The following is an 11,882-nucleotide window of genomic DNA, read 5'->3' as shown; positions in this document are numbered from 1 at the left end:
ACTGAGGCGTCCTTGGACTTGAATATTGATTGGAGGAACCTTTGAGTCTTGAGATAATGTTGAACCTCTTGTGGGCCTCAAAACCCTAATTTCTCCAGCTTTCTCTTGATCATCCTCCTGTTTTTAACACATAAGCAACAAACTCTTTTTTTCTTTTTATTTTTTTGTTAGTAAATAAAAATATGCATGATGATAAATGATAATGATAATGATCATGATACTTAGAAAAATGATGGGATCTCAGAGGTCAAAAGTTGGGGTGCAACAGGAGGTTCGTGGGATACTTATCTTCCGTTGATAGAATTCACTTACAACAACAGTTTTCATTCTAGTATCGGAATGGCACCTTTTGAAGCGCTATATGGTCGTAAGTGTAGAAATCCATTGTGTTGGTTTGAATCGGGCGAGAGTGTGGTACTCGGACCTGAAATAGTAAGAGAGACTACAGAGAAGGTGAAATTTATTCGTGAGAAGATGAGAAGTTCACAGAGTAGGCAAAAGAGTTATCATGACAAGCGAAGGAAAGATTTGGAATTCCAAGCGGGTGATCATGTATTCTTAAGAGTTACGCCTATGACGGGTGTTGGACGAGCTTTGAAATCGAGGAAGCTTACTCCGCGTTTTATTGGTCCTTATCAGATATCGGAGCGAGTTGGAAAAGTTGCGTATCGGGTGGCGTTACCGCCAAGTCTTGCTAATCTGCACGATGTATTCCATGTGTCTAAGTTGAGGAGATACATTGCGGATCCGTCCCATGTGATTCAGATGGATGATGTGCAAGTGCGTGAGAACCTGACGGTTGAGACGATGCCAGTGCGTATTGAGGATCGTGAGACTAAGACTCTGCGAGGCAAGGAGATCATCTTGGTGAAAGTCGTATGGTTAAGTGTGGCAGGTGAGAGTATGACCTGGGAGTTGGAGAGTAAGATGCGAGACTCCTATCCTGAGTTGTTTGTAGCAGGTAAATTTTTATTTTTGAGGACGAAAATCTTTTAAGTGGGGGAGGGTTGTAACGCCCGTAAATGTGTTTTTCTGATTAATTGTGATGTTTGCTACATTTTCCTAATTTTACCGTTTTCGAGTCGAGTCAGTCGGTAAATATTAATTATGTTAATATTTTACTTATTACTTTCCATGTGTGTAATTATTATGTTTTGGGTGTTAATTGGTTAGAATTAATGTTTAGTGACATTTGGGCCAAAATTAGAATTAATGAGAGTTAAGTGGGTGAAAATGAGAAGTAGAGAAATAGAAAGAGATATAGAGAGAAAAAGAGATATTTTGAGATAGAAAGAAAGAGAGATATTTTGGAGAGAAAGAAAGAAACTTGTGAAGAGAAGAGAAGAAGAGAGTTGTAGAATCCAAACCAAGCTAGAGCCAAGAATCCAACCAAGGTAAGGGGGATGAATATAGTTTATCTTGATTGTATGATCCTTGTAGTTTGTTTTTGTTCTTGTTCTTGAACATTTTCTATGCTTTTGCCAAAAATGTTAGGTTATGAGTTTTGTGAGTTTTGAAGTTATGAATATGATTTTGTGATGTGTATGTGTTGTATGAAGATAGATATCTTCATTGATCATGGTTGCTTTACATTTCTCCATGTTTTATTATTGATGAAGGAATTATTAGGTTATTTTACATTTAGTGAATGAACCATGAATCATTGGTTGTTAGCATGAATATATGGAATGTATGGATTGTGTAGGAGGTGTAGGGAAGTTCACATGAGGTTTTGGGATGGTTGATTTGGGTTTAGCAGGTCTGTTGCAGGACTGGTTTTTCTGAGTTTTCGCAGGTTCGCTAAGCGGCCCTGGATCCGCTAAGCGGAAGAAGATATTTTTGGAAATTTCGCAGAAACCGCTAGTGCGCCGCTAAGCGGAGCTTCTTGCATTTTTTTCATTTTGCTACTGGAATGTTCGCTAAGCGACAAGTTGCGACCCGCTAAGCGGCCAGTGCCGGAACTTGTTTTTCTAAACTTCGTTTTGCTCTATCTTTTGAACCGGAGGTCGTTTCTATGTGCCGTTCGAATCGTTATGAAGCTTATTGAGCATGCTTTATGATAAAGAGGAGTGTATTGGTGGTTGAATGAATTTTTCATAAATGTATTTTGTGAAATGATATTTGCTAATAAAGTATGTTTTGACGATATATGTGTGTTGTGTGAATATGAACGCCTGAGTGGCAATTTTGATGATGTATCCGTGTGGATTAATATAACCGGTGTGATGTAGATATGTGACCGAGTTATATTGTTGTTGTTGTTGTTATGTAATTGAGTCGTTTGTATGCACAGCATGACATTTCATTACGTTAATGGAGGAATGCTATTAACAGGTGGCCTGAATTGGCAATTATTACCAGTGGGAGCTTAGTGCTCGGTAAAAAGGTGTATTTGCCCGAGTGGCAAGAGGTCATCAGTGGGGGCTAGATGCTCGATGACGGTTAGTCGTAGCTTACTGCTCGACAAAGGTGTATTTTCTTGAGGGAAAGAAGTCCCAGCATAATGCTCGGCAAGGTGTATTTGTCATAATGACAAGGAGGAGTTTTACTCCGGATTTGGTACCACATGCATATGCATAGTCGAGTCTCATTCACCATCGTCAGTCTTTATAATTTATGTTATCATTCATGTACCGCATTACTTATATATTGACTTGTTGGATTATCTTGTTATATGATTCTTAATGACATTTGTGGGCATTACTATATTGATCATGCTTTCATTATGAATTATATTCTCACCCTTCTGCCTTAATGTTACCTACTCGTGGATAATGTGCAGGTGATCCGCAAGTGTAGGTGCTCTCTTTGTAGTCGTCCGTGTTGGTGTCGTCCGCTCGTGATACGTAACACCTAGGGGGGGATCGAACACTTATTTTGTAGATAATGCTTATAGGATCCTTTTGATGTATATTTGATACTTTAGATGCATTTGTATTATGTATTTTGGACACCTTCTCATGCAATGTATTTTGGAAGGATGTTGTGGATATTTTGTTTACCGATGCATTTATTTAAGTGTGAATACATTCTGGTGTTTATGAATATCCGTCCTCTTTGATTATTTGTGTTACGCATCTTTTGCGAGTATGTTATGTTTGGTTATGTGGTTACTTAAGTGTAACGCCCTAATTGTTTTATGAATTTAATTTTTATACTCTGATATTTGTACCTATATGCCTGGGTAGAATTGGGGTGTTACATCCACAACACCGACCACCACTCAACGTCTTCTCGCCGCCGCCGCCGTTCTATATTCCAGTTTCTCTTTGTGAAGGTTAGCGAAATTCATGTTTCAACTTTTTCATTCTTGAATAAGAATTTTCTGTATTAATGAATTGGTCTGTTGTAGTTTTAGGGTTTTGTGTTGGGTCTGCAGAGTACCAACAATCATAATATAAGAACAGATGTAATTAGGGTAAAGCTTTGTTGAAGAAAGAAAACGACTATAGTAGGCGGTGGCAAAAGCTTTCAAACCAACTAGTTACAAAATGATTTTATATTATCATAAATCTCATTGACAAAATCCTCACTTAGAAAAAAAAATGTGTATAACACCTGACATCTTAATTATCATGCATCAATGCATCTTCAAGATCATGAGTAAAATTCTTCAGGAGTTAGTCACTACTCACTACCACAAAGAGCCTTTCTTTTAAATGTAGAAAAAAAATTTAACACTATGTAGCAAAAGTTTAACTAAGTATAAAGAATGAGTATGAACATAGTGAACACACCCTTGAAATTATTGATGTTCCAGAATAACCAAGCTTAGAAACACTACAAGTCCAAAAGCTGTTCTCATAGCCATCTAGCAGTCGCTGTTTTATTTCCTCAATATCCTTCTCCTGTTAGCATGAAGGACACTTTTAGATGTTTTTTAAAATAAATCAAGTGTGATTGAAGTATTATATGATCATTTATCATGTACTTTCAAAAATTTTAAAACATCAAAATATAGACTTATTATCACCATGTAGAGTTATATTCATGCCATATAAGAAGGACCTTCTTTTCCTTTTTAGGATTTTCTACTCTCTGCATTGTTCTGGATAAGCAAATTATTTTACAATATTCATTGAACTCTTCATTTAAATACTCAAGGCTATTTTCACTCCTAAGATCCTTAAATTTTCTATCATATTGATTACATAGGAACTAGTTAATAACATGATCAGTAAGAGTTCATGATGTAATGTTCATTATCTAGCTTGATTTTTATGTTTTCAAGATCAAGTATCGACCTATTGAATTAATCCATATGATTTTCAATTGGAGGAATACCCGATTGCATCTTCAAAGTATATTTGAGTTTTTTCCATTTTCTTTTCTATATGTTTAAATTAGAATTTGAAGGACTGAATTTCATGTGTCTATTAGGATGTAGGTTCTTTTAGAATCTTTCAATCAATTTTGTCTTGGTGGTTACTAACTTTGTGAATTTGCTATAGGGGTAACTTGTGTAGAGTGAAAGTTTGATCGTTTCCCGACCTAGTTCGACGTTTGGCGTTTTCTTGAGTTCGGTAACTAACTTTGCAGTATAGAAACTAACTTTAATATGTTCAATCTAGATTGGGTTTTTTTTGATATTGTGTTAGTAGTGGTGTATTTAACTGCATCGTGTGTGTTTAATTTTACAGTTACTTTGAAGCCTCTGGTTTCTACTTGTACAACGCCGATTCAAACCTACCCGTCTCCCACATCAAGTCCAACTCAGGTTACTAGCCCTTTCTTCTTGCTTATAGTTTGTTGTTTTCTGCTTATAGTTTATTGTTTATGGTTCTATTTAATTTCAATTTAGTGTCTCTCAATCAGTTTTTTGATTTGTGGACTTATATTACCTTGAAATAAGGTAATGTCTTCTTTAAGAAATCGCGGGTAGGCTGAAATAAGGTACTATCTTCTTTTAGAGACTCAAACAATCGAGACAGCTGTAACTTCCTATCTTTAGCTAACTACCAACTTAACCAATATGAAAGCTATAGGATCTCATTAGGTATTGCTTAAGTGTTGCTTATTCACAGTAGTATATTTTTGTACTATAGTTGCATAACATTCTATTTCAAGACTTGAGTGGTTTGACAAGATTTATTTCTATTATTCACACTTTATAGGATCTCATTAGGTATTCTTTTTTTGTGTAAGCAAGAAATATATTAATGGGAGAACTAAGGGTTCTCCAACCTTGATACACAAGATCGGAATAAATCCGACAAAAAAGAGAATATTACAAATCAATTACATTCACGATAAAAAAGATAGTGGATCTTTACAAAAATCGTAAAAGTTCAATTGGAGTGAGTAATATCACAAAAGAAGACCACCTCCACATCAAAAACTTGATTTTCCACACTATATCATTTATATTCCAAACCTCATTTTTAAAGCAAAAGCCATTCCTTGTCAACCAAATAATCCAACAAGTGGCCAACCAAAACACCCCCAATTTACCTTCTTTAATTTTTTTCAAACGACTCATGGCATACCATTCCATAAAAAGCGGAATGCAATCGTCCTCCTTCCAACCCGGATAATCCACCCACTCACCAATATCTTTCCAAACAAGTTTAATTACATTGCATTTGAAGAAAATATGGTCTCTATCCTCCAAATGAACCCCACAAAAGACACAATTTAAATTAGAAGTAGGAAAAGCAATACCTCTAACTTTTAAAAGATCTTTGGTTGGTAGCCTATTCACAAAAAGTCTCCATGCAAATGCTTTAATTTTAAAAGGAATCTCCATCTTCCAAATCTTTTCCAACGCCACATCATCTCTATTCATGGGACCAAAAGGAATTCGCCGGAAAGCATACCGACGGTAACATGATGCTACCGAAAAACTCTTATCTGCCTCGATATTCCAACACACGGAATCCTCTTCCGAATTGCAACCCACAAAATTTTCCAACAAGTTCCTTAGAGTTAAAAGCTTAGGTAATAACCCCGCCTCAACCGCTTCGACCAAAGGAATACCCAAATCCCCCCATTTCTAAACACCGTCACTCCACCCTCCCATAACCGCTACGGAAACATTTTTCAACAAAGAAATCTCAAAAAGTTCCGGGAAAGCCTCCGACAAACAAACATTATTTAACCAACAAACATCCCAAAACAGAGTGTTAAAACCATTGCCCACAATAAAGCAACAATTCTCAAGAAAGGGGTCTTTATGAAAAGAAGAAGATTTACCAACCTTTAGCATGTCGCGCCACCAAGTTGAAGAAGAGGAATTTTTTTTATGACTCCCGCCACCAAAAAGATGCAAATTTAAATCTCCATATCGCGCCTTCAAAACATCCAACCACAAAATCCTCCCCCTATTTGCAATTCTCCATCTCCACTTGTTTAAAAGGGATAAATTAAAATCGTTTATATCCTTAATATTTAAACCACTCTTTGAATAAGGCAATGTTACTCCCTTCCAACTAACCCAATGAATTCGACGATTATCGGTCACCCCTCCCCATAAGGAATTACATTGCAACTTTGTAAATTCACTTACCACTTTAGCCGGCATCTTATAAAAGGACATGGTGAAAATAGCCAAAGAACTCAAGATAGACTTCAAAAGAGTTATTCTTCCACCCAGGTTCAAAAAACGATTTTTCCAACCCATCAAGCGATTCTTCATTTTATCCAAAAGCGGAGTCCAAGTGCTCTCCTTCCTCGGGTTGAAGCCAATAGGAATGCCAAGGAAATAGAAATTGTTATCTTCTATTTTGCAAGAGAGATACAAATAAGCCGCTTCCAAAAAGATCCTAGACACATTAATCCCTATCAACTTACTTTTGTGAAAGTTAATACCAAGACCCGAAACTAACTCAAAAGCTCTCAACACAATCTTGATCGCCTTCACGTGTTTCCAAGATCCTTCTCCCACTAATAGAGTATCGTCCGCAAATTGAAGAATATCCACACAACATATCCGGTTAATCGAGAAGTTCTCATACTCATCAATTTCTATGGATTTCCGAACCAACCTCGTAAGAGCCTCCGCCACAATAACAAAAAGAAAAGGCGAAAGAGGATCTCCTTGTCTTAATCCCCTCTTCACCTCAAACTCTCTAGTAGGACTCCCGTTAACCACCACCGACATGTCACTCCTAAAAACCAATAATTCCATCCAACTCCTCCATTTACTACCAAAGCCCATTTTCACTAATAAATATCTCAAAAAATTCCAAGAAACTGTCATAAGCCTTCTCAAAATCAACTTTAAAAAGAAGACAAGATTTACCTTCTTTTTTAGCGAAATCCACCACTTCATTAGCCACCAAAACACCATCGAGCAATTGCCTTCCCGGAACAAAAGCGCTTTGACAAGGGGAAATAATAGAATTCAACACCGACTTCAATCTACCCGCTAACATCTTCGCCATGAATTTATACATACAACCCACTAAACAAATCGGTCTATAATCATCTAAAGAGAGAGGATTCACGGACTTCGGAATCAATGCCAAAAAAGAAGAAGTAACCTCCTTTGATAATTCTCTTCCTTCGAAAAAGTGATCAAAATATCTCAAGAAGTCTTATTTAATAAAAGACCAACATCTCTTAATAAAAAGAAAAGAGAACCCATCCGGACCCGGGATTTTAGAACCACCGCAACTCTTTAACGCTTCAATAATCTCATCTTCTTGAAAAGGTATTTCAAGCCAACTCTTATCTTCCTCCCTAATACAATAAAAAAATATTCCCTCCAAAGACGACACCATCTCTTCCTCCTCTTCAAATTTTTTTGAGAAATGATTAACAACATGATCTTTAATATCCTTTACCTTTTCCAACCTCCCCTCCAAAGTGTTAATGGGCCCCAAATGATTAATTCTTCCTTTCTCCTTCATGACTTTGTGAAAGTAACCGCTATTAGAGTCACCTTCCTTTAACCACTTCAAATTAGCTTTTTGAACTAACATATTTTCTTTAATTCTCAATTTCATCCAAAACCGACTAGTGGCTTCCTTCCTTCTAAACAAAGTATCTGAGAGAAAATCATCTCCCTCTAATTCCAACAAATCATCCCCACCATTTATAGCACTAACCTCCTCTTGAATTTCCAAGTCAATTCTTCCAAAAACCTCCTTATTCCACCATTTAAGGCGACCTTTAAGAAAAAATAATTTTTGTTTCAAAACAAAATCCCTTCTACCTTCCACTTTGAAGCTTTTCCACTCCTTCTCCACAAAAGAAAGAAAGGAATCGTGAGAAAACCACTCATTATTGAACTTGAATGGTTTAGGCCCCCAATCGTTGTTGTCGATTTCTAACCAAATGGAACAATGATCGGAAATATCTCTCTCCCCCACCATTTGCCCTATCACCCCCCAATCATTCATCACTTTCTCCGACACAAGAATTCTATCAATTCTACTCATCGATTTTCCATCTCCGCTATACCAAGAATATTTTTCCCTTACAAGGAACATCCACCAACAAGCTTTTCTCAATAAACTCCGCAAACTCAATCGCTGCATTAGCATTAGATAAAACACCTCTACCTTTCCTCTCCTCCCGCACCTTAATAGCATTAAAATCGCCTCCTATAATCCATTCGCCATCATTGAAAATTTGTTTCAACTCCAAAAGCTTACTCCATAATCTTCTCTTTTTGACAATCTCACAAGAAGAATACACATTAATCAAATAAAAGAAGTTATTATTCTTGCACACTTTCACACCAAGAAAACCCTCCCCTTTAAAGCTCAATAAAACATCAAACATATCCTCTTTCCACAATGTTAAAAGGCCTCCCGATCTACCCAAAGAATTAGAATACGAAAAACCTATGTCTTTACGATTCCAAAAAATCTTCGCCACAAAGTCATGCATGTTAGTCAATTTTGTCTCTTGAATGAAAAAAATATCCGCTTTACTCTTAATCACCAAAGAACTAATTCTTCTCCTCTTAAGAGCATTGCCACCCCCTCTAATGTTGAATGATCCAATAATCATGGCAACTTCTTGAAGAACTCCTTCGAACCGGTTTTTCTCAAAGCCGCTTCCTTCTCCAAAGCTTCTAGTCTTTCAATGACTTTAACATCTCCTCCCTTAGACACCACCCCCAACCCTTCCATAACTTTCCAGATTTTAGTTCCAGCTTCCTTGTCTAAATGACCCCACTGTCTACCATTATTCCTATTAATGTCATTAGAGCCACTAAGATTTCCATGACAATATTCCCCACTGTGAGAGACCTCTTCATCCTTAGAAATCCTAATAAAAGGACTAACTCTAGCTTTACATGAAGAAAAACCTCTGCTGCCCCCAACAGAAAAAGCGCCCCTCTATTTCTTCATACCCGAAGAAACCAAAGCTGCTTCCTTACCTTTCCACCTGGACACATTCTTCATGGTTCTCCTATGAAGGGAACCCCCACAATCCGACAGGTTCTTAAAAACCACCTTCTTGCTACGAAACTTCTTCCGTAATTTAACCACGTTCACTGCCTCATCCAAAGCGCCATTCGGCCCAGCATCAGAAGGTTTCTCTTCCTCCAAATCGAAACCTACAACAGCCTGCCCAAATTTTAGAGAAAAGCCTCTGTCCTCACCAGCCGAAGGTCCCTTTCTGATTAAGACATAATGATGATAGCTATTTCTTATCTTGACAGAATTCCTTAGTACCTGATAGAGAAACCAAGAAGCAAAAGTATTTGTTTAGCTTAATTAAGACATGAATAAAACATGGATGAATTCAAACCGATTGTCGAAAGAGTACGAGAAAGGGGTATGGGAACTCGTTAAGTTTGTGGTTGTGCATTCCGAAGACCCGATTCGAATGGCGTGTCCTTTCTTGGGTTGCTGTTATGGGGGTAAGGTTGACGGGAATAAGTTGGCATCGCATTTACTACGGTTTGGAATTGATAGAAGTTATACATGTTGGACAATGCATGGTGAGAAAAGTAACGGGAATGTTGAGTCGAGGTGTAATACAAAGTATGCTTCAAATGATGATTGCACAGACACATATGATTATGATCGAGTCGAAGAGATTGCAGAAGCGCTTGAAGAAGATCTTAAGGATTGTCCCAAAATGTTCGAGAGGTTGGTAAGCGATGCTGAGAAACCATTGTATGATGGTTTTACAAAATTTACAAGATTTTCTGCGGTGTTAAAGTTGTACAACTTAAAGGCGGACAATGGATGGTCGGATAAAAGTTTCACAAAGTTATTAGCCCTTATGAAAGATATGCTACCAGATGATAATGTTCTTCCCAATCGAACGTATGAGGCCAAAAAGATGTTGTCCTCTATTGGCATGAGCTATGATAAGATACATGCATGTCCAAACGATTTCGTTTTGTTTCGAAACGAGTATGCGGCGTTGAATGAGTGTCCTAAATGCGGTGCCCCTCGATATAAGAAAAAGTTGTCTCCGGCCAAAGTCTTATGGTATTTTCCTATAATTCAGAGATTTAGACGCATGTATCGTAGTGAAACCGATTCAAGACACTTGACTTAGCATGCAGATGAAAGAATTATTGATGGAAAGTTGCGACATCCGGCAGACTCACCATAGTGGATGAAAGTTGATACTGATTATCCTGAATTTGGAAAAGAAGCAAGAAACCTTCGCTTGTCATTGTCTACTGATGGAATGAACCCACATGGTATTCAAAGTATCTCGCATAGCACATGGCCTGTGATTCTTATGATTTATAACCTACCTCCGTGGCTATGTATGAAGCGTAAGTACATGATGTTATCTATGCTAATTTCTGGGCCTAAACAACCAGGGAATGACATAGACGTATACTTGGCACCCTTAATCGAAGATTTAAAGTTTTTGTGGGAGAACGGTGTGGAGGTTTACGATGGGTATAGGAAAGAAAGTTTCAACTTGAGGGCGATGTTGTTTGGAACAATTAATGATTTTCCAGCATACGGAAATCTATCCGGGTACAGCAATAAAGGTCAAAAAGCGTGTCCTGTTTGTGAAGATGAAACCGATACGACACGATTGGATCTTTGTCAGAAGAATGTCTTTCTCGGCCATCGTAGATTCTTAAATTCTAATCATCACTACCGTGGGTGGAGAAAAGCATTCAATGGAAAGGCCGAACATCGTACAGCCCCGCCTTTTTTGTCAGGTGATCAAATTTTTGAAAAGGTGAAAGATGTGAGCACTCAATTTGGCAAGCCTTTTGCACATTCACTTGTCAAGGGTGGGTGGAAGTAGAAGTCAATTTTTTTTTAACTTCCATATTGGAAGTCGTACTACGTAAGACATTTCCTGGATGTTATGCATATTGAAAAAAATGTATTTGACAGCGTTATAGGTACGTTACTCAATATACAACGAAAGTCTAAGGATGGCCTTAACATAAGGAAGGACATGGTAAACATGGGAATGAGAACTGAATTGGGACCAGTGACAAAAGGAAGACGAACATATCTGCCACCTGCTGTTTACACTGAAGTTAAAGTTCCAGAAGGCTACTCTTCAGATATTAGAAGACTTGTGTCCATGAAAGACCTCAAGTTAAAGAGTTTGAAGACGCATGATTGCCATGTTATAATGGAACATTTTTTACCAATAGGTATACGTTCTATTCTGCCAGAAAAAGTAAGAAGCGCAATAACTAAATTGTCTTTTTTCTTCAAGTCAATTTGCAGTAAGGTGATCGATCCCGCGATCTTACCAACATTGCAAAAAGAGATAGTTGTTACTTTATGTGATCTTGAAATGTATTTTCCTCCCTCATTTTTTGACATAATGGTTCATCCAGTCGTTCATCTTGTGAAAGAGACACAATTGTGTGGACCAGCTTATATGAGATGGATGTACCCTGCTGAACGTTATATGAAAATATTAAAAGGGTACGTGAAAAACAGAAGTCGACCGAAGGGTTGTATTGCCGAACGATACATTGTTGA

At 37.5% G+C, this 11,882-nt stretch overlaps 2 protein-coding genes across 2 annotated transcripts; both read right to left on the bottom strand.

Annotated features, from left to right (window-relative positions):
* Nucleotides 1–7,535: 7,535 nt before the first annotated feature.
* Nucleotides 7,536–8,381, bottom strand: LOC131660890 (uncharacterized). The gene has a single exon (XM_058930254.1). The coding sequence runs from the start codon at nt 8,379–8,381 to the stop codon at nt 7,536–7,538; it is 846 nt and encodes a 281-aa protein (XP_058786237.1).
* A 16-nt stretch (nt 8,382–8,397) lies between these two features.
* LOC131660883 (uncharacterized) lies at nt 8,398–8,958 on the bottom strand. Its single transcript, XM_058930246.1, has one exon. It carries the CDS (start codon nt 8,956–8,958, stop codon nt 8,398–8,400), a length of 561 nt encoding a protein of 186 aa, XP_058786229.1.
* Between the last annotated feature and the right edge of the window lie 2,924 nt (nt 8,959–11,882).

The sequence above is a fragment of the Vicia villosa genome, linkage group LG1, assembly GCF_029867415.1.
Source record: "Vicia villosa cultivar HV-30 ecotype Madison, WI linkage group LG1, Vvil1.0, whole genome shotgun sequence".
Taxonomy (NCBI): Eukaryota; Viridiplantae; Streptophyta; class Magnoliopsida; order Fabales; family Fabaceae; genus Vicia; species Vicia villosa.
This window is presented reverse-complemented; position numbering and strand designations above follow the sequence as displayed.